Source organism: Micropterus salmoides, unplaced genomic scaffold (assembly GCF_014851395.1).
Source record: "Micropterus salmoides isolate LMB-PRFRI ecotype aquatic unplaced genomic scaffold, ASM1485139v1 Ms_hic_scaffold_13, whole genome shotgun sequence".
In the NCBI taxonomy this organism is placed as follows: domain Eukaryota; kingdom Metazoa; phylum Chordata; class Actinopteri; order Centrarchiformes; family Centrarchidae; genus Micropterus; species Micropterus salmoides.
In genome coordinates, this window is record NW_024040374.1 from 9957471 (window position 1) to 9980387 (window position 22917).

Here is a 22917-nt window from a genome sequence, read left to right on the forward strand (position 1 = left end):
TCGGCGTAGCTTGAGACAGATTTAGTCTGGTTCAGTGTCACACAGGTTGCCTTAAATACAGCAGTGTACGGCAGTGTTCAGAGGAAAAACCATCACACTGAACTTCCCAAAAGAAGAGCTGTTTTTCACAGCAGCAGACAGACTGAGCCATTGGTTTTGTGGCCTCCCACAGCTTCTTAAATGAAGGGGCTGATGAATGTAATGCAGTATGATATAATGACAGCAGTGTGTTGTGCCTAATGACTCTGAACTTAATGCCTCTCTCTCTGCATCTCACTCTTATTTCCTGTTCTTTCTCCTCTCCACTTCTAGAGTAAGTACTGAGCTGCTCATTAGCTGCATTAGCAATCAAGGAAAATCACATCTTTGTGGTGTGACCTTGCTGCTAGTAATATTGGAGCTTTATTAACCTTACCTAATCGGTCAAACACTCAAGTGACCGATCACTTTGGCGAACCAGCTCTTGATGGGGGAAGACATTTCATGGTAGAATTATGTAGACCATCAGACTAACTATAAAAATGAAGTAGCCTGCTCTTTACTGTGATAACGCCTCACATTATGTATGAGCAACTTACCTTAACAATGAGATCATTACAGTGAAGTAGGTGCTGGTCAGATGAAGGTAAACATTGCAGTTGATGCTGCAATCATTTTCATAGACTTTCTGTTGATGTTAGTTTGTATGGCTGGTACTCATTTAAATAGTAGATTTCCAGGTGTAGTGGCTGTATCTCCTCAGGTGAACTTCCCAAACTCATCTTTCTGCTGCAAGAAACATGATTTATCACCTCATCTTCCTGTGAGGATTAGGGACGCACTATTGGCCTTAATAAATAGGTCATAGGTGCTTTTTGGCTTTTTCCCCTTTCCTTTATTGTCTTAAAGTCTACCTCAAAGGGAGTTACCATTTCCTAAAGAAAACACTGTTCTAAACTGCCCGAAAACAGCTCCATTGTAGTCCAGCCTTTTTTCCATTTACCATGTTTCGTCACATGGTAACATGCATCATAAGCTCTGCGGCTAGTCTTCTTTAAAAACACCGGTGGAAAAACACACTGAGCTGCAGCACACACAGTAACATCCACCCGCTGCCTCTCCTCGTCCACACTCTCCCTACCGAACGTTAGACAGTCAATGAACATAAAGTTCTTACCATGATGTAGAGACAGTGCACAGTTGTTACGTATGAAAGATCAATGTGTTACAAATTAATCGCCACTCTGAAACTCTTGCTGTAGTCTAGGTTGCTAAGCTGGTTTGGGAACATGTAGGCCTACAGCTGAACCGAAGTCGTGTTTACCGGCTTGTCAAGACCCGCTCTACTCTGCTTCTGATTGGCTTGTAATTCTGAACAAGGTGCTGCTGCATGTACAACTCCTTCTTTTAGAAGTGATATACATCACCCCATAGCTAAAACAGAGCGATCAAAACACAGGGTAAAAAGAGGTGCTGCAATGTGCAGTATGACAAAAATATGGTGTTTTTTGAAAATTAAACCATGTAAACCTATTCTGGTACAACCACTAAATAAAATTATGAACCTGAAAATGAGTATAATATGACCTCTTTAAGCAGATTATAAATTAGCCACAGTTTGACCAATCTACACTAAATGCAGTTTCTTAAGTGTTTCCAAAATCAATTGCAGTCATTCAGTCATGGTGGGCCATGTACTCACAGTCCAGTGAGTTCCATGCTGTGTAGTTTTCAGATTTAAAATCTGGGAATAGACAGCATTGTATCTATAGAATTGATATCAGGAGGAAAAATTGAGATTACTATTTACTTCTTCAAAAGCTAGGTGAGCTGAAAGAATGTGGCCACGCTGATCAATTTTCCTTTTTTTCCACTGACGAAGGTCTGGCAAATAATGTAGTATCATCAGCCCTGTGTAACAAACAGACTGTTGTTATTATTTGCACATTTTGAGATACAGAAAATGTTTGGAAAAGAATGCTGATGATTGATATGTTTCACCGTTGCCATCAGGTGTTCAAACAGTAGATTCAAGGAAGTGTTACTTGCATCAAATAAATTCTTAAACAAACTGTAAACTGTACGCTCTGTTGAATTTATATCCACTTAGAGAGGGATCAGTGTGGACGCACCCTTCAACCAACAGGCGTGCCTGTTTGTTGCCTGATTCTTGTTTGCTTGGTTTACCAAATGTAGAGATGAGTCCATACATGTACCTCCTGTGCTATCGAGACACATTCAGTGTCCCCCTGTAACTGCTGTGTAGATACCTTCGTCCAGAGTCCTTAGTTGCAGGTATGTTTGAGGAAGTTACAAACACTATCCCTGAGATGTGATAAACCATCTGTCTTGCCAGTGGTGATTCACTTGCCCTAGATTCTCAAGTTTTAAATGGCTTAATCATATTACCCATAATGCCTCTTTGCCTCTAGCCAACCAACTTCTAAATCCCCATTCATGCTTTCTGGAAATGTACAATTTTCCATTTATAGCCATGAAGATTATCAAACTGTAAGCAGAAAATGATAATGCACACTCCAGAGCTTAATGCATTCCAAGTACAGAGAGAGTGCTGCTGGTGTTGCCTGTCTCCTGCCTTGTGTGGAAGCAGGGGCATGTCGCAGAGACCTTATCGTTGAGTTTGGGCTCCTTTCACTGTGATCAAAGCAGCATCAATAACCAGCTTACTCCTGTGTGTAAATGATATTACACTCCAGAAGGAAAAAGTAGGATTAAAGTGTGTTCGGTCACCTTGTCCTTTATCCTCTTTGACTCTAATGACTGGGCCTGCATTTGATTTCTATCTTTTTTTCTTTATTTTTTGGTAGTTGCTAAGCAAAGCCTGGAGAAATACAATGACCATGGTGAAGAATGCTGCTTTTAGCCTCAGTTGTGAGGAATTGCTCCACATTAGCCACTTTGCAGCCTCCAGAGAAGGTTAAAGGGTCATGAAAATGTAATGTACAACACATGTGGGAGAAAAGGTCTTTTTCTTCCAGCCAATAACTAGACACAATATCCATGTCAGTGTTTGCACAGAGCCAGTCAATGAGAAGCAGGGGAACAGTTAGCACAGTTAGTCTATAATGTAGGTCTTCGTTATACCTCCTCTGACTTGCTTTGTTTAGACACTATACTTTTACATATGGTTGGTAGGTTTAGAGGGGAAATCAGTCTTCATTGTCTTCTCCTTAATATTTATTGTAGCAGGCAGATTGTCTACCTTACACCTTCATAGAAAGCAGAATTATGTATTTGTCCAATGAAATGCACACACAAAAATGATGCAGCGCACTTGGGCTTCTTCTAATGATGACTACATAACTCAGTAGTCCCTTTGCTATCGCTTTTCTCTTTTTGCTAATATTCACCTTTTCCCTGCATGGCTCTATGTTTTTTATCTTGTTTGGTAATGGTGTAGGGCAGGAAGGGAGCTTGTTTAGTGATGAGGAACAGAATCAGTGCTCATCAGCCTCTACACTTTATCTCCAAAAGTGTTTAGAGATTTTAGAGAACTTGTGTGCAGCTCTTTAAAGGGGGAAAACAACACTTTCTGCTCATATATTAGCATAGAGCCCACAGCTGTAGATGGCAGATAAGAGCTTGGCAGAGGGTTCTCCCCTGAGATCTTACCTCAGTAAATCTCCTGTTAAAATTAAGTATTTCCCCTCTTCTGGCCTTCTTTTTTAATCTGTTTTCCTTGTTGATGTAAAGATAAATTTAGGAAATTCACTTACAATGTTGATTTTTATGCTTGCCAGAAGTAGCATCTGTCAATGAACACATCCCATTTCTGACATACAACCTTCTAAGTTTGAAATGCCGAACTTGTTCTTATTTACACATCCAGCTGTTACGGAGCGACATTATCATTCATGTGGTGTCGTGTTTCTGGCCATCTTGCAAAGGTAAGTCCAATATTCACTCCCTTTTGGCTCTGTTTTGATCTCTACTAACTCCTGAGGGAAATATCTGATTCTTTAGCTGCTAGATTCTCCACAGTGTTCACAAGCTAGATGCTACCAACGTCTGCTGTTTGTCGTTGAGCAGGTTAACAATGAGCTGAAACTCTCTATAAAGGAGAGCTGCAGATTCAGGTGCTAATTTTCTACAGTTTCATTATTACTTGCAACCCCTATGACATTGTCGCATTGTTTTCACATTGTCATTTGATACATTGTTATTATGTAAATATTCATTATAACTTCTTTTAAAATACAAAATAAGGACATTTTATGTTGACCCCACTTAAAAAAGTGATGCTTTTTAAAGATTGAAGAAATCTGTTACACCTTATTAACTTTTATATTTACCCATAAGCAGTTTTAAAGTTGGGGGGAAAAAAAGCAAATTCCACACTGTCTAACAATATCTCATAGATATTCTGTGTCCGCTTGTACCAGGTCTTCATTGTGTAATTAGTACTGAGATAGTTCTCACTCTTTATCTCATTTTTGTTTGTTTGCATCTTTTGTTCCTTGTCTAAAAAGCCCAGTCAGATCCCCTAACTTTAATAAAAAATTGAATGTACTGAAAGATGACCTTTCTACAGATGAGGGAGAACATTCTGTTCAAGCTCATATATTTGCACATTGTCAATGTTGACTGATGAATGCCTACAATAGTAAAATACAGGGTTTTATTGAGCTTCCTTCTTATATATTTACTCTGCCTTTATACCTCTATTTTCTCTTTTTTCCCCCTGCCTTTTTGTGTATTATTCAGTCCGTACAATCATGTATAAAAGAACATACAGGATACTCGTCATCTGCAGCAACGTGCCTGTTTGGCTGCACATCTTTTTGTCATACGGTCAGAAAATCATGATTCTCGTGCTCTGTGTTAGACTTGCTGCAGCTTTTATTCCTGTCATTTCCTTTAGCAAAGTGATATGAGGAGGCTGCAATTGTTCAGTGATGATGCCTGAAGAAATTGGCTGTCAAGGAAAACTGCATTGCCACTGCTGTAATATCCGTATTTACATTTGAGAGTGAAAAATCTCCAGTTTTTCACTTTGCTCGTGATTGATGTTTATTGAAGCATAAGAGCCAACAGCCGGTTGTTTGTGTGAAGCTCTCCATTCACAAAGACAAGAGTAATAAATTTTCCTCTTTTTTTTGCCCAAGGCCTCACCATTGTAAAGATGCAGCAACTTTGAAAAAAACTGTACAATCAGTTGCTCCAGTTGGGTTGAATTTTCTCAATTGTGCACTAGTTATGATTCATTTCAATAAAACAAACAACCATGTTACTCTTCCTATGCTGCTTCTACAGCAATACGTTTTTTTTTAATTGAAATTCCTTTTGATTTGATTTTACATGTATAATAGTGTTACTGACCTTCCTAACATTTCTCTATAAAATCTCAGGGGCTAAAAAAGTCAGGATAAAATGCTGCATACACCTTTCTCAAGCTCCTTTTTGAAAGGCATGAGAAATCAAAGCCGACTAAGTCATTGAAGATGTCTTCCTCTGCTTGTCATTGAATGGAGAACGAAATGTGAAGAATGGTGTAGTAATGTACAATGATCACTAGTTCCTGTGGGTATTGATCTGACTCTAAGCCTCCCTCCCATATTTCCTTTCCAGGAATAAAATATCTTACCATCATACAGATTGATTAGTCCATAGCCATCAGACTGACTGACTCACTGCTACAGCATCTTAAATTCACTATTCTATTATCCTTTCTTCTTCTGTTGCCATAGTGGTTAACCGATAACAATTTTTCAATGGCCAGTGCCAATATTGAGAGAGCAGGGCAGGTGAGGGCCGATAAAAAATGCTGATATCAATAAAGAAAAGTCATGTATAATTCCATTATTCCATGCAGAGTTCAATCTAATTTACATGGTTATCTTATGGCATGGTATACTGTTTGTCATAAGTGAAGTAATTCAACTGTATTATTCTCTACAGTAAAATAATAATAATACATTTTATTTGTAATGGACTTTACATTCAAAACAAATCTCAAAGTGCTACAAGGTAAAATTTAAAAAAGTGAACGTAGTGCAATGACTTGCAAGGTTTTTAAAGCTCATACATTCTGCTATAAAATGTTTTTTGTCCTTTTTTAAAATGACTTTTTTAAAATAGTAGTAGTAGTAGTCTCATTAGTGCCTTCAGATGATCAGGGAGGGTATTCCAGATCCGAGGAACGGCAGAACAGAAAACCCGAACAGCCATCATGCTGATCTTAGTCCTGAAATAACCAGTTTGCCTGATATTTATTAGAGTGCCTGATCATGTAATGATTAAGATGATTATGACTGAGACACTGACACTTCCAACTTTCCAAGACAAACAGTTGCTAGGTTTGGGTCTTGTACAGAATGCATTAGATACTAGAAACTCTGTTAAAGTTCCTTTAAAAATGTATGAGTGTGTTGTCTGAACGCCCGAATTGCTGGGTTCTCCATATGACCCTCTGAGTAAGAAAAATGTTTATGCCATAGTGATTTAAATTTGCATGCCCTCATCCTTGCCTTTAAGTAAAACGTTCAAGTTGTGGGGAAATATGCTGAGTTACACGAGAAGGTCGATACCACTCTCATGTCTGTGCGTTCAGAATGAAGCTACAGCCGGTAAGCTTAGCTTAGGATAAAGACTGATAATGGGGGTAACACCTATTATGGTCCTCGCCGAATGTAACAAAATATGCCTACTGTGATGGCCACAGCCGTGGCCTCACAACCAGATGAAGAGCGGTAACCTCATGCACTGACTTTGTTGTGTTCTTTAAGATTAGTTTATATACATTCATACACATTAGACAGTTTGTAGTAAATATTTATTTGGTTACAAATAAACTTACAGGACACTTAGTTTATTTCACATACTTTATTTTAGTTGACTATACAGAAGCATCTTTTGGATCACACACCATTAGTTAGTTTTGGATTTTCATTTTGTTATAATTGTTTCCAAGCTTACCAGTGTTGGATGCCACATCCAGGAAGTCTGCTGGCTTAAAGGGTTGGTGCTCGGAGCAGGAGCAGCTTTATAGGAGAGGTGGCCTGATTGGACACTACCACTGCTTGCTATGTCTGGGGGGTGGCTTTATTCTCTCATTAAATATTTTGGGGTTTAGATTTATATTATATTTGAGTATTTTTGAGTTAAGGTTAAGTAAATGTACATTTCTTTTGGAATAAGTTTTTACATAAGTTTTGTTGTGTTTGCAGTTATGATGTAGTGTTGTTGTTGTTAGTCTTCCCCTGTGTGTCAAAATTGGTCTGATCAGCCAATATATAAGTCCCCTTTGTTTGTTGTATAGTAGGTCAGTTGTATTTTTGAGTCTCTTATGTTTAGAGCTTTAGTTTGTTTGTTTGTTTATTTGACCTCTTTTATGGGCCCAAAACTTTATCTTTTGTTGTAATGATTTTTTTGGTAAATAAAACCCTTTTGCTTTAAATTTCCCTCTTGACTCCTCATGCCTAACTGCCTGGTCCCTCACACATGGTGGCAGCGGTGGGATTAGCCAGTTGAGGAGTACAAGATTTTTTTTTTCTTCTCCATTTTTGGGAAACATGCGAGGAGGGAGAGTGACAAGAGGTGGCCGGACAGAGAATAAGAAGACTGAGTCAACCCATATAGAGAGAGGACACCAGGTGGAAGGTGAGGATGCAATGGAAGGTGAAGCACTAAATGGAGCATCAAGTGCTGAGGATGAAGATGGCAAAGAACCAACGCTGAGTGACTTGGCTGGGATTATGCGGTCATTTATGGGTCAACAGGAGACCCGGGAAGCAAAATTGAGAGAGGAAGCCAACCGCCAGGAGTACCAGTTCAAAGCACTACAGCATCAGTTTCGCCTTTTGCAGCAGGAGGTAGAGGTTCGCACATCTCCAGTACCAGAGCCTGCTTCCACAGTGCCAGATCCCTCTGAAAACTATGATTTGAATGTGAATCACCCAGAGGACGAAGCCTCACCCTCTGTACAGTCAATCCACCCCACCATGTCTTCAGCAGGTCAGTCTCGATCTATTCATGAGCCTAGACTGGAAAAATTTAGAGAAAATGATGATGTTGAACACTTTTTAATTACTTTTGAGAGAATTGCAGTAGCATGTCGGTGGCCAAAAGTGGACTGGGTTTTTTGTCTCCTCCCACTACTGACTGGTAAGGCCAGAGGAGCCTATGTGCATATGGATGTAGATGATGCTCATGAATATGATAAAGTAAAAACGGCAATTCTGAAAAAATATGATATTAACCCTGAGACCTACAGGCAGAGGTTCAGATCCCTCCATGTGGAACTTGAAGAAAGCCCCAAGGAGCTGTATGTGAGGCTTAAAGAGCTGTATGTAAAATGGATCCAACCGCAAGGTAAAACACTTCATGAAATTAGTGAAATCCTTATCATGGAACAATACTTGAGAATGCTGTCCCCTGAGCTTCAGGTTTGGGTAAAGGAGCATGGGCCAAAATCTGCTGCTGAAGCTGCCACACTGGCTGATGTGTGTGTTGCTGCTCGGAAAAAAGGCCAGCCATGGAGTAGTATGGGTGGGAAGGCCGGTAAGGACAGGCCCATACCCCCTCCGTACCAACAGAGGCCAGCGCCAGGAGTGGGTAAGCCTCCCATGAGGGAGAACAAATATGCACCACCTAGAGCTCCTAATAGATTGCCCATTTGTTACTTGTGTGGACAGGAAGGTCATGTTAAACCAATGTGCCCAAAGAATCCAGCTAAGCTGACACAGATGTGTTTTGTTCCACGCCAGAGTGCTAACCCTGAACCCAAAGGTAACCACACCATGAAAATGGTTTGGGTTAAACTCAATGGGGAAAACCTCAGAGCCCTGATTGACACTGGCAGCACCCAGACCCTTGTACAGAGAAAATATGTACCAACTAATGCTATCTGTACCCTGGAGACTGTCCCTATTTGCTGTGTACATGGTGATGAGAAGCATTACCCCACTGCTGACATTTATCTGGAGATAGAGGGACAGATGTATCTATTAAATGTGGGGGTTGCAGATCACTTGCCTTTCCCGGTAGTTTTGGGTGAAGATCTGCCAGTTCTCTATGACTTGATAAAGCCGGTGCAAAGTTGTAATGTGGTCACTAGAGCACAAGCTCAACAGGTGGAGGTAGATTCCATAGCCCTCAGTGCCTTGCCCTTCTATAACGAAGAGTTTGAGACATGTCCCGGGAAAGCTCATAAGACTCGTAGTCAGAGGAGGCAAGACAAATTTCAGGGCACGGCTATACAACCACCAGCTGTGGCCACTCCAGACCTGCCCTTGGGTTTTCAAATACCTACAGATATAATACAAATGCAGGAAAATGATCCAACTTTGTCTACACTTTTGCAGAGGGCACAAGGAAGGAAGCAGGAGACTAATACTAAGAGTGAGCAAAATGAGTATGTCCTACAGAACGGTGTTCTTTACCATCAGAATGGCCAGGTGAAGCAGCTAGTGGTCCCACAGGTGGCCCGAGAAATAGTACTTACCTTGGGTCACTCCATTCCCTGGGCTGGCCACTTAGGGAAACATAAGACCACAGCTCGTATTAAGCGCCATTTCTACTGGCCAGGTTTGCAAACTGACGTCGCCCAGTTCTGTAGAAGCTGCTCTCAGTGCCAAAAGACATCAATGAAAAGCCCCTCCAAAGCTCCACTTCAACCTCTCCCAGTTACAAGTATCCCCTTTGAGCGTCTTGGGATGGACATTGTTGGTCCGGTGGAGAAAAGTAAAACAGGAAACCGCTTCATGTTGGTAGTAACCGACTATGCAACTAAATATCCAGAAGTCTTCCCATTGAAATCAGTTAAAGCAAAAACTGTGGCTTTTTCCTTGGTGCAATTTTTCTCAAGAGTTGGTTTCCCTTGTGAAATTTTAACAGACCAAGGTACTAATTTCATGTCTAAACTTTTGAAACAGGTTTACCAACTCCTTGGCATAAAAAGAGTGCGCACTACGCCATACCACCCGCAAACAGATGGGTTGACAGAGCGGTTCAATCAGACCCTCAAGCAAATGCTCCGTAAGTTTGTGAATGAAACTGGATCTGACTGGGATCATTGGCTTCCCTACCTCCTCTTTGCATACAGGGAGGTACCTCAGGCTTCCACAGGTTTTTCCCCTTTTGAACTACTCTATGGTCATGAGGTGAGGGGTCCTCTAGCCTTATTGAGGGACACTTGGGGAGGAGATCAGGGGAAGGAAGGGACTATTAATGTAATTTCCTATGTGGTCCAGATGAGGGAGAAACTGCAGCGAATGGGGGAACTAGCCCAGACACACATGATGGAGGCCCAAAAGCACCAAAAGACTTGGTATGACAAGTCAGCTCGACAGAGAGGCTTTCAACCGGGCCAGAAAGTCTTGGTTATGTTGCCTACCAGTGACAGTAAGCTCCTTGCAAAATGGCAGGGACCTTTTGAGGTGAAGAAAAAGTTGGGGGCTACCACCTATCAGGTCTCCACTCCAGGGCATCAGCGTTCTAGCCGGGTGCTTCATGTGAACCTCCTCAAGGAGTGGGTCCCAAGAGCTGAGGTGTTCCTGATTCAGGCTGTAAAGGAAGAGGAGGAGGCAGATGACCATTATCTGCCCTTGCCAGTGTCCAGAGAGCTTGATGTAAGCCATCTGTCAAAGGATCAGCAGTCTCAGGTACAAACTCTACTTCACACAGACATATTTCAAGAATATCCAGGGCGCACAAACCTGGTTGAACATGACATTGTATTAAAACCTGATGCAACAGTGAGACGTATGAGTTTCAGGATACCAGAGCGCCTCCTGGTGTCCTTGAAGAAGGAAGTTGATCTCATGCTGTCTCTGGGGATAATTCAGCGATCCAAGAGTGAGTGGTGCAATCCTGTGGTGCTGGTTCCAAAGAAGGATGGAACAATAAGGTTCTGTATAGACTTCAGGTATCTAAACTCAATTTCAAAGTTTGACTCTTACCCCACGAATTGATGATCTCATTGACCGTCTTGGAAAAGCAAAATATCTGACCACCATTGACCTCTGTAAGGGCTACTGGCAAGTGCCCCTGGCCCAGCAATCTCAGGAACTGACGGCCTTCCGAACTCCCTGGGGGCTTTTCCAGTTTACGGTGTTACCATTTGGGCTGCATGGGGCTCCAGCAACGTTTCAAAGATTAATGGACCAAGTTCTCTATGGATTGTCTGAGTTTTCTTGTGCCTACCTTGATGATATTGTTGTCTACAGCACAACATGGGAGGAACATGTGGAGCATCTCAAAGTGGTCTTTGACCGCCTCCGTTCTGCCGGCTTGACAATCAATCCAGCTAAATGTGTCCTGGCCAAGAAGGAAACTGAGTACCTGGGTTTCGTCATTGGAGGTGGGTTAATTAAACCTCAGGTTCAAAAGATCCATGCAATTGAGTCATGTCCTCTCCCACAGACCAGGAAGCAGTTAAGATCTTTCCTGGGGATGGCTGGCTTCTACAATCGGTTCATCCCCAACTTCTCAGCCAGGGCAGCTCTACTAACAGATAAGACAGGCTCAAGATGTCCCAACCAGGTTCAGTGGACAGGGGAGGCAGTGGCTGCTTTCAAGGACATTCAGAAATCTCTCAGTAAGAGCCCTGTTTTACATAGTCCAAACTTTGAGAAACTGTTCATATTACAGACTGATGCCTCTGAGAGGGGTGTGGGGGCAGTGCTTCTACAGGGACCCAAGGAGGAACGACATCCTGTGGCGTATATCAGTCGGAAACTTCTACCCAGAGAGGTCCGCTATTCGACAGTGGAAAAGGAGGCCTTGGCAGTCAAATGGGCCCTGGACTCTTTCAAGTATTACCTGATGGGCAGAGAGTTTACCTTAGAGTCTGATCATAAGGCATTGCAGTGGTTGGAGAGGATGAAATATACCAATGGGCGGATTACCAGGTGGTACCTTGCCATGCAGCCATTCCGGTTTACAGTCCAGTACATTCCTGGCAAGTTCAACACCACTGCAGACTATCTCTCTCGCTGGCCCAGCAGCAGCTCTGAAGGGGGAGGGTGTGTGATGGCCACAGCCGTGGCCTCACAACCAGATGAAGAGCGGTAACCTCATGCACTGACTTTGTTGTGTTCTTTAAGATTAGTTTATATACATTCATACACATTAGACATTTTGTTGTAAATATTTATTTGGTTACAGGACACTTAGTTTATTTCACATACTTTATTTTAGTTGACTATACAGAAGCATCTTTTGGATCACACACCATTAGTTAGTTTTGGATTTTCATTTTGTTATAATTGTTTCCAAGCTTACCAGTGTTGGATGCCACATCCAGGAAGTCTGCTGGCTTAAAGGGTTGGTGCTCGGAGCAGGAGCAGCTTTATAGGAGAGGTGGCCTGATTGGACACTACCACTGCTTGCTATGTCTGGGGGGTGGCTTTATTCTCTCATTAAATATTTTGGGGTTTAGATTTATATTATATTTGAGTATTTTTGAGTTAAGGTTAAGTAAATGTACATTTCTTTTGGAATAAGTTTTTACATAAGTTTTGTTGTGTTTGCAGTTATGATGTAGTGTTGTTGTTGTTAGTCTTCCCCTGTGTGTCAAAATTGGTCTGATCAGCCAATATATAAGTCCCCTTTGTTTGTTGTATAGTAGGTCAGTTGTATTTTTGAGTCTCTTATGTTTAGAGCTTTAGTTTGTTTGTTTGTTTATTTGACCTCTTTTATGGGCCCAAAACTTTATCTTTTGTTGTAATGATTTTTTTGGTAAATAAAACCCTTTTGCTTTAAATTTCCCTCTTGACTCCTCATGCCTAACTGCCTGGTCCCTCACACTACCAATATCTCTAAAGCTAACTTATTAACATATTAACATGTTATATTTCATTTGTTTGATCTGTACAATAAAAACACCAAAAAAAGAGTTTGTGTTTCTAGTCTTTATGCTAATCTAAGCTAACCAGCTGCTGGCTCCAGCTTTATCCATTTTCCCATCTGAATCTTGCCAAGACAGCGAATGAGAGTATTTTATTAAGAATATGTTGTCAATTCCATCTTTATTTAAAAAAAAATCAAGGTATTTGGTATCCGAAAATCCAGTATCTTCCAAAAATGCCATACAGTGACTCTTATCCTGCTCCATACACCACAATACTGACCACTTACGTGTGTTTGCATTGTTGGTCTGTGTCCTTGTCCCTTTTTGTTTTGTGAGTTAACCAGAAAGCCTTCCTCCACTTTGGCAGTTGCCCACTGCTCAACAACGAGGCCTGTTTGCTCCACAAAGGCTGCTATTCACTCCACTATATTCATCATCACCACTCGCTTATTCATCTTTCGTAATCTCCCCCTTGACAATGCTTAATTCAGCCAGTTAGATAACACGTCTGTCTGAAGGAGTAGTCTGTATCGACTGGGCATGAAAGGGATTCAACACTGGTTTTGGTTCATGATTGTTACCTGACTGAATAGTAGACCCTTCATTTTCATTTAACCCCAGCTTTATGACAGATATGACCGCTCAATCCCTTCTTCTTTGCTTCTTGACTGAGGTAGCTCACCGAAATTAACCAGCTACCCTAGAATGAACCACTGATTAGCCTACTTAGCAGAAAAAGGGGGGAAGGCAAATGAAGGTGACAGATTTAGTGAGACTAAGTGAGGAGCAGTGACAAATGTAAAGGAGAGAGAGAAGATGGGATGGGGAAAAGTGATACTATTCTGCCGTGTGAGCACTGTGGCTCTTTTCTTCCTACATGTTCTTGCCTCGTCCTTCCTTTGGCTCGCAGCCACGGGCAGCTCCAGTGTCACATGTAATCATTGTTTTTTTGAAGCCAAGGACGAGTCCCTATTATCCTATCTGCACATGTTAATGAGGAAACCAGAGTTCTTACAGCATTTGTCATAAAGGTGGAACAGACATCTTTTATTTCCCTCTTGAAGAAAATATAATCTCATCTACATCATACAGATGTTCGTCTAGTGATATTTTAGCCACTCTAGCAGAGTGGCTCGAGATATGGCAGTGTTGTTCGCTCAGTCCACCACTTTGGTCCAGACCGAAATTATCTCAACAACTGATGGATTGCCATTCATGGTCCCCAAAGGATGATGTCTACTGCCTTTAGTGATTCCCTGACTTTTTGTCTTTTTTTGCCACCATATGGTTGACATTTTTGTTTTTTAGTGAAATATCTCAACAACTATTGGATTGTTTACCATGAAATGTAGTACCGACATTTGTGTTTCTCTTAAGATGAATTGATAAATTTTTGGTGACCCTGCCTTCTCATCTAATGCCATAAACAGATTTTGTTTTTAATTTCTCCAATACTTTGATTAATGACCAAATACCTGGAAAACTAATGACATCGTCATCAGCCTCAACTGTACTTTATGTTGTTCACTTCATGTCATTCAGACCATTCATTTCGAGCATCTGTTTGGGAAAGTTGGATTCACTTGTTAACGAAATGTTATGTACCTTGTATGTACATCAAAAGAAGATAATATGGGGTATTCATCTGGTATGACTACAAGGCTAGTAGTGGGTGCAAGTAGGAGTAAGGAGGTTTCTGTTCTTCCTGTGGTGCTGATATAAATTAGCAAATTTTAAGATGTCACCACGCTAAATTAAGATGATAAATGTGGTAAACATTCTACCTGCTAAACATCAGCATCTTAACATTGTCACTGTGCGCATGTTGGTGCTGATGTGAGCATTTAGCTCAAAGCATGACTATTAAATACCACCTCACAGAGCTGCTAAATCTCAGCTCTTAGTCTTGTTCTTCTTTCTTTTACTGTTCTTAATTTAAAATACAGTTTAATTTTTTTTAGAATACTACACTGAAGATGTCCTGTGTCTGTTGTAATTGGGATAATGTGATGTTAAGACTATGTCAGCAGAATTTATTAATGGCTGGAGAACAAAGTGTGGTAATTAGCAGCAGGCCTAATTGCAGGTTGATGGCAATACAGCTTTTAAACCTACAGGAAACCAGTTTTAATGAACAGTTTTTCTTCCATAACACAGCCTATATTGAGCCTAGCTGGCCGGTCTTATAGCATGATTGTATTTATGTACTTTCATTGCCTTTCAATTAACTTAGTGATGAGAGATGTTTTTTGGTAATGCTACTGCTAATAACAGAAATTAAGCTTTTGCAAAAACACTGCTGTGTTCGTGCTTGGCCACTGACGGATCTGCACTTTGTTATTCCAGATTTATTTGTATCACTATCAAACATCCTTCCACTTCCTTCCCTCTGCCTAGTTTGAAGGCATCATTCATAGAAGCTACATGTACACAATGATGACAAATACCTCTTGAGACAGCCTGGGTGAGAGCGAAGGAGGATTTGGATGAGATCAAGAGGCGGGGATGGTAGCGGCAAAAAGATATAGAGGGGAGAGAGAGACTGAGAGGTCCATGGTGTGTGAGAGGAGCAGACTGAGGTAAAAGAAAGCAAAAACAGACAGGAAGGCTCTGCTGCAATGGGAAGAGAGGGCTTTCATATCATCCAAAACACATCTGTGTGTGCAGCTGCCAGTGGAAAATAAAGATGCAATGTGGAATAGGGAGTGTTTGTGTTTATCTTTTTTGGTGCCAAAATGTATGCAGACTGTGTACCTTGCATTGGGAGGGTGCAGCGAGGTGGCCGTTGCGATAAGTAATAAAGCGAGTCAATGTTCGGAAGTTGAAGAAAGCAGGAGGGAGGGAAAGGTGGGAGAAAGAGAAAGGGACAGATAAGAGGAGAGGTGGGTTAAGGTTATGTTTTCTTCCTTCAAGACACGTAGGCTGCAGTGACAGAATCCAAGGTTTGATTCACATTATCTTCACAGGTGGAACGGTCTGATTTGGTATTTATTTAAGACGTTCCAGCTGCATTATTGATGACTCAGGAAAAGAGCTAAGCTATTGTGAGTTCTGAACCAAAAATATTTTTCAATATTTTGTCATATCATTAATTATATCATTATCGCCGAAATACCCATACCGTGATGTTATTTTAGGGCCATATCGCCCACCCCTGCTCTTGTGTGTTGTGTGTGTGTGTGTGTGTGTGTGTTTGGGGAGTTGGGAACCGGGGTGTGGACTTGTACCATCTGTACAGGATGGTGATAAATGGAGTCAGAGATGGACATCATTCTAATTAAGGAAATTGTTAGGTGTTTGAACCTGATTAGGCTCTCTGTCCCACTTACTGATGTAATCGTTCTAATAGGGTCATTTGATTAATACCCACACTCAGTAGATGATTGTCACAGAAATGCTTTCTGCCTGTTTTATTTTGTTTGCCATCATCCCTCTCTATCTGTTGGGAGTTCTGTCAGTCTCTCTGCCGTTATTTTATTATATCTGTGTGTTTGTATCTGTCCATCCTTCTCTATATTAGACTGTCTTAATAAGAGTCAAACTTGATAATAACTTGCTGCTGAGAAAATATAACTCATGCTCCACACTTCAGTGTGCTAGGAAATACACACTGTTGCCCAGCCTATATAGCAAAGGGATCTTTTTCTGCATTTGAATGTACAAAGCCAAAAAGGGGAACATTTTGTCTCCTACTGATGCCAACCGTTGTGTTCTCAAGTGTGAATCATTTTTGTTTCACTTTAAAACTGTGTCTACTAGGGATTTTATCAGCTAAAGTGATCACCTGATTGCACCTGTAATTATAGACCGTTTGTGGTGACTCAGCAAACATGTTAAGGTCTCATGATTGGATTCCTAGTTAAAAAACAAAGGGCACTTTATGCTCATTTTAAACCCAGCATTTCTCCCATTTCATAAAGAACTAAATACATAAACTAAATACTAAAATAAATATGTTCTTATATGTTAGTGTTATATTATCCCATTACTGCTAATATTATTACTAATCTTTGCTCAGCTAGACATACACAGTTTACACAGTGACCTAATAATATTCCCAACTATGATATGTATTCTTTCGACCCTGCCCCAAACTGTTGTTCCAACTACTTAAAGATAAAGGCACAAACTTTAAATAACCCCTACTTGACAGAGTGAAATCTTCGAAGTTGACCCAGAGCTGCTCCAGGCAAGCATAAAGACCAGAGAGTTATCAAACAAACTCACACATCCAGCGAAGACAGCGACTGCATCATCAAGTCCTTAAGTGTCTGTGACCTTCATTTTAGTGCTATGCCTGAATTTCATAACTGACTTGCACCCCATTAATCTGGCAATTTATATCTCAGGCTCAAACACATGCGCATAGACAAATACCTATGTGGACACACACACATAAACACCCCACAGAAATGCTTCAGAGAGCAGCTCGGATCACAGAAAGACACCCTGCTTGTTGCGCCTGCCTGGCTGCTGTCTGATAAGACTTAGCCCTGTAACTGTTGTCTCACTGAGAAGGCTGTGAGTAATACACACTTTATCTGTACCACTGCTAGTCCTGGACTAACCTGCTCAAATTGACCTGGTTTTTTGTTACAGGGCCAAAGGACCTTACAAACTCAGAAAATCTCTTATTTTGTCAACATAAATGACATATGAGATCATTTTTTTATGTAATTAATAGTATATTATGTACAGAGATTGTCCAACTGGGCTATAATTAAAATGTTTTTTAAGCACTTTAAACGTCTTACTCAACTTTAACTCCAACCATTTAAACACAATTAAATACGCTTTTCAGTTTAAAATCTGTGAAACACTGCATGTACAAAATATCTGGGCACTCAATTCATTAAGAACACTTATGAGGTAAAAGCCATCAATGCATATTGATTACGCTTAAATCAGTCAGAGAGAGGGAGATCGAGATAATGAGAAGTCCATGAGTGAAAAATGAATATGAAAAAGGTGAGGTCTGATATTTTTTGTATACAGTGATACATGTAGCTTAAATGGAAAAAAAAAGATCTTGAAGGCTATTATCAATATTTTTATATTGCTAATGGATGTTTGTATGCAAAAGGTGTTGCTTGTAGTGACTGTGCAGTTCCCCTCAGTTCTACAGAGCTTTAAAGCTTCTTTCAGCTCATAATTTTGTATTCACAACCTTATTGTTTTGGTTCAGTCTTGCCACTCTCATCTGTATCCTTTCCAGCAAAAAATCTGAAAACTACCGGCCCAAAACCAAGCTGCAGACAAAAGTTAGCGACTAGTTGTCTGGTAAACATTTAGCTAAAGAGGCAGATGGTGGAGACCAAAAACAGAGCTAAAAGCGAGTGAATATCAGACTTATAGTCACCAGGTGGCCAGATACATGACCCCATATCAACTTAAAATGTAATAATATATCAGTCTTGTGTTCACAGTTTCAGATTCTGCTTGTCCCATAATCCATTGATTGGTGATGTCATTAGTGACCCCGAAAAGCATAGAGGATCCTGCTGCTGAACATACTCAGCTGGTTGTGGTCTCAGGTGTGCTGCTCAGACAAACCTACTTTACTGAAAGTGACAACAACCTTTCCCATGGAAGCTGAGAGGTGGTTTGTTTGTGTAGTACAAAACCACACACTCACTAACATAGACCTGTCAGACTGGTGTAGTCCGGGCAGGGAAGCCTTAATGGGCAATGTATGAATCATTGTTCATGTTTGACCAAGTAACAAACACAAATGCATGCAAACCACCTGGTCACATGCTCAGTTGTTGGTACTTATGTTGAAGCCTTGTAGAAGTGTTGAAACCAGTCTGCTGACTGTTCAAGGAGTGTATGTGTGTGTGTGTGTGTGTGTGTGTGTTGCCCTCGGCGATGAATACAGGACACATTAGAATTGCTGTCATGTCGCAGCGCTGCCTGCAGCATTTCATCTAAAGCACAGTGGAGCGGCCAGTCAGATTTTCGTATCTAGGAGTACCACTCAAGATTAAAAAGTCAAAAATACCTTGCTCTGTTTCCTGTTCGGCTTGTTGCGATGTTTGAAAATGTTCTTCAGAGGGGAAGAGAAGTGTGGAACCAGATTAAGTTGTCACAACCTCTTTGTAAGTATTGAATAAGGATCCTTTAAATAGTAATTCTACCTCTAAGTTAAGTAACTCCAACATGTTTTGAGTTATGTGGACAGAAAATATCAAAACATGTCTGTTGCATTTTAAGTCCTTAGATTTACTGGGTAAAGACAGAATTTATTTTGTTGGCATTCTCTCTGTCTCTAATTTTATTTATATAGAACTCTGTAGGAGGGAACTCTTTCTGACTCTTTCCAGAGAGTGCATAGGTAACAAAAAGAGCAACAAAATGAGCAGATAAAAAGTACAAGTGCAATTTTTGAACATTCAAATGTTCAAATATAATTATAAAAGAGAATAATAATAATAATAATAATCCTTATTTGTAGAGCACTTTTCAAAAACAAGTTACAAAGTGCTTTAACAAGTGTAAAGAATAATACAAAAAAAGATAAGAGCATGAAAATTTAATATAAAATTAGTAAAATACAATAAAATAAAAGGGATAAAATAATACTATAAAATGAAAAATACAGAAAGATAAGATTAAACATTACATAATACAACATCAGAATTAAATTATTAGGTGTATACAATTAAGTCTTGAGGAACAAAAAACAATTAGGCAAACTCTACTCATCAGGAAAATTTATGGCTCTTTAGCTGCTAAATGCAACACTATTTTCATGTAGACGCTAGCTGTGCTGTTTGGTGCTGAGCAGGTTGTGTACAGTGAGATTAAGGGCCAGAACATTTATCCAAAATAGACTAAAAGGCTTCATAGGCTACTGTGTTGGGCCATAACTACTAGTGACCCCTTTCAATTACCCTTACAGTAGAAATGTGCTCCATTGGTTGGTCCATTTATATTGATTAGTGCAGCTTTTAAAACAGGACTATGCCATCTAGTATAAAAAAACTGACTTGCAGTTGTTAAAATGTGTCTTAGTGACTTAGTTTGTGCAGCAGCTTTATGATGCATTTTGTTGCAGTGCTTGCACATACAGAACTGTAAACATAGAAAACACCACAAGGAAAAAGATCAGAGGCTTGTTTCGGGGAAGCCCCACTATGTGTCCCTCTCTGTCACCACTCTGTTCCAGGAAGTAGAGGGGCACTCTGAGCAGCAGTACAATGATGTTTTTATGTGACACTTATTTATTGGATCCACACAGCACGCAAGTGAACTGTGTGATTTACAGTGGCATGCTAGTAGTGGTGATGTCATGGTTAAATTTACATGGTCTGCCGTGTCCTTGACCTTATGTGCGTTCACTTTTGTACCATGTAAGCAATATGTAAACCAATTATAGGATGCAAATGAACTTCAAGTGTAAGACGATATGCAGCTTTCATGTTTTGGTCTTGTCCACTCATAGAGATTTAACATTTTTCTACTGCTTTCAAATACATACAAATAAACGAATAGAAAATTCTTGGATGAATGTTGTGATACTAAACATGCCTGTGTGTGATCTCTGGAAAGTGTCCCAGTTTCTAGCTCCTCTGACGCTCCATGCCTCAGTGATCACAGGGCTGCCATGGGACAGACATTCTCTCCAGGCTGCTGTCATTATTATTCACGACCCGGTAAATGGTTTTTACAAACTGTCCTCTGACAGCTGAGCAGAGTCTGAGGTTACACTGGTAACAGAATCGCTTAATTCTGTTTAAACTATTGGCACTGCTGCCTGGGAATATGAGACGCTACAGGATTAATGACAGATGAACGAGGTGACAGAGTGAAGATAAAGTTCATTTGGGCTTGGACACAAAAACTGCAGTTTTAAAAAGGCAATTTTTCCATGACGTAACACTAATATAAAATATGTGCTGTGCATTATTTTCCTTCAGAATGCTGCGTTAAGGGTGACTGTTATATATATATATATATTGTGACATTGCTGTGTGGCTACAGTAGAGCTATTTTTGGTGTGCTGTTGACTTCAGGAATAGAGAGACAGTAATTCTATGAGGGAGGTAAATTCACTGAACTGGCTGTACATTTAGTATTGTCAAATTATCGTGTCTATATTGTGAAAATAACAAACTGTGTTCTTTAATAGTTCAAGTCTTGTATGCAAGTATTCCTGACACTCTGGACATAACACAGAGAAATAGCTGCACATACATGTGCAGTGATTCAGCTGAGTGTCTGTGAGTGTGTATGTGTCAATACAGACAGTGTAGACAATGTGTGGCCTCTAGTCTTGGCAGGGCAGGTTTAGTGCTATCAATCTCATGTTGTGGGGCAAAGCGGCATGACATTTAAATCTATCCCATCGAGAAGGATGATTTTTTGTGTGTCTTTTTGTGTGTGTGTGAGATGGGGCAGCAGGGGATCAAAGTTTTGGAGGGAGGCTTGCTGAAAATGTTAGAAATGTCATTGCTCCTTACACTGTTTCACTTTGAAAAGGTGACTCTCTCTCTCTCTGTTTTTCTGTCTGTCTCCCTCTCAGATAAGTTGTTTGGAAAGCGGCTGCTGCAGGCTGGAAGACACATCATGTCTCATAAGTCGTGGATGAAAACGGTGCCAACAGAGAACTGTGATGTTCTCATGACATTTGCAGGTCAGACACTCACATACATACTCACTTACATATTTGTATTTCTATAATTTTAAGGAACCTAATTGACATAATGGACCCCTAACCTTAACAGTCACATTAACATGCCTTTTATGTTAACGCTACAGCCCTACAGAATGTAAAATGTGACCTCATTCCATAATTTCCTTCCGAATTTGTGTTTTAAATAAAAAGCTATAAATTTACTTTCCCCATTCTCCAGGCAAATAAGAAAGTAATACTATTTTATTCCTTTAATTTCTCACATTTAAATTTTTTTTAGATGCTTATGTATCTCTTAAAGATATACACATAGATCCCAACCTACCACTGAGCAGCAGATAATGTTAACTTTTGTAGGAATCAATACAGATATATAGTGTTGATGATAAAGATGAGGATCATGACTATTATGTTGATGATAAAACTTCACTTAACTTCCTGAGCCATAGCCTAAATCAGCTAAGAAAGCTGAGAAGAGTCATTCTTAACCTCCAGCTGTTGCTCAGGAATAAATAGTACAAGACTGTGGGAGTACTCGGCAGCTCCCGTGTACAGTGATGTGTGGGTATCTTTGAAAATGGATTTTTATTTTTCATTTCCTGCCACAGACACTACAGATGACCACACGTTGCTATGGCTACTGAACCACATCCGGCTGGGAATCCCAGAGCTCATCATCCAAATACGACATCATAAGCACACACGAGTCTTTGCATTCTTCGTCACCGCTACATATGAAAAGTAAGGACTCTTGGTTGTACAGAGTAAGCAACACAAATTTGCAAGGGTGTATTTAGTCATTAATTGACAATATGGCTGTAATAACTAAATACTTTTATTTATAGAATTATGTGAAATATTGCAATAAACTTTTCAAATGTTGAAAAGTATGAAAAAGAGAAGGACTATAATTTAGAGTTTTCTGAAAATGTGGTCGAATTTCACCATTAGGTACCAAGATATATTTGTTATTCTCAATGATTTAGTATCCTTAAAGGAACAGTTTGACATTTTGGGAAGAATATTTAATCTCTTTCTTGCTGAGAGTTAGATGCGAAAATACCTCTCTCATGTCTGTGTGGTAAATAGGAAGCTACAGTCAGTAGGCAGTGAGCATAACTTTGCTGTAAACAGTGGGAAACACCTAGACTGGCTCTCCCTACCAGCAACTCTGAAGCTCACAAATTAACAAGTTATGTCTTGCTTGTTTAATCTGTACAAAAACTTCCAGTCATCCTGGACAGAATACAGGCAAGAAGATACAGCAGTAACTTTTCTCACCAGAGACAGAAATTGATCTGCCAAATGAATAATACAGTATATATCACTGCTTCATCTAGTAGTTTGAGGTTTAGTTATTTTAAAATGCTACTACTGGAGTTGGAATGTTAAAGACTAAAATATCCCTGCTGTTTTGTGCTGTTGTAGATTGTATCTTCCTTTTATAATGGTATTATATTTAGCCGCAGGTATATTAGGCACAGCAGTTTAG

At 40.1% G+C, this 22917-nt stretch overlaps 1 protein-coding gene across 2 annotated transcripts in view; it reads left to right on the forward strand.

The window, feature by feature from the left end:
- ano8b (anoctamin 8b) overlaps positions 1-22917 on the forward strand; it is a 43231-nt gene that overhangs the window by 3642 nt on the left and 16672 nt on the right. Inside the window, exons 1-3 of one of the 2 annotated variants that reach the window (XM_038715434.1) lie at positions 18634-18888; positions 21315-21425; positions 22034-22166. In XM_038715434.1, coding sequence (XP_038571362.1) covers positions 18822-18888; positions 21315-21425; positions 22034-22166 — 311 coding nt within the window. In that variant the 5' untranslated portion in view covers positions 18634-18821. Of the gene's footprint in view, positions 1-18633; positions 18889-21314; positions 21426-22033; positions 22167-22917 lie in introns of those variants that run through there. The other variant, XM_038715433.1, reaches the window with a different exon arrangement.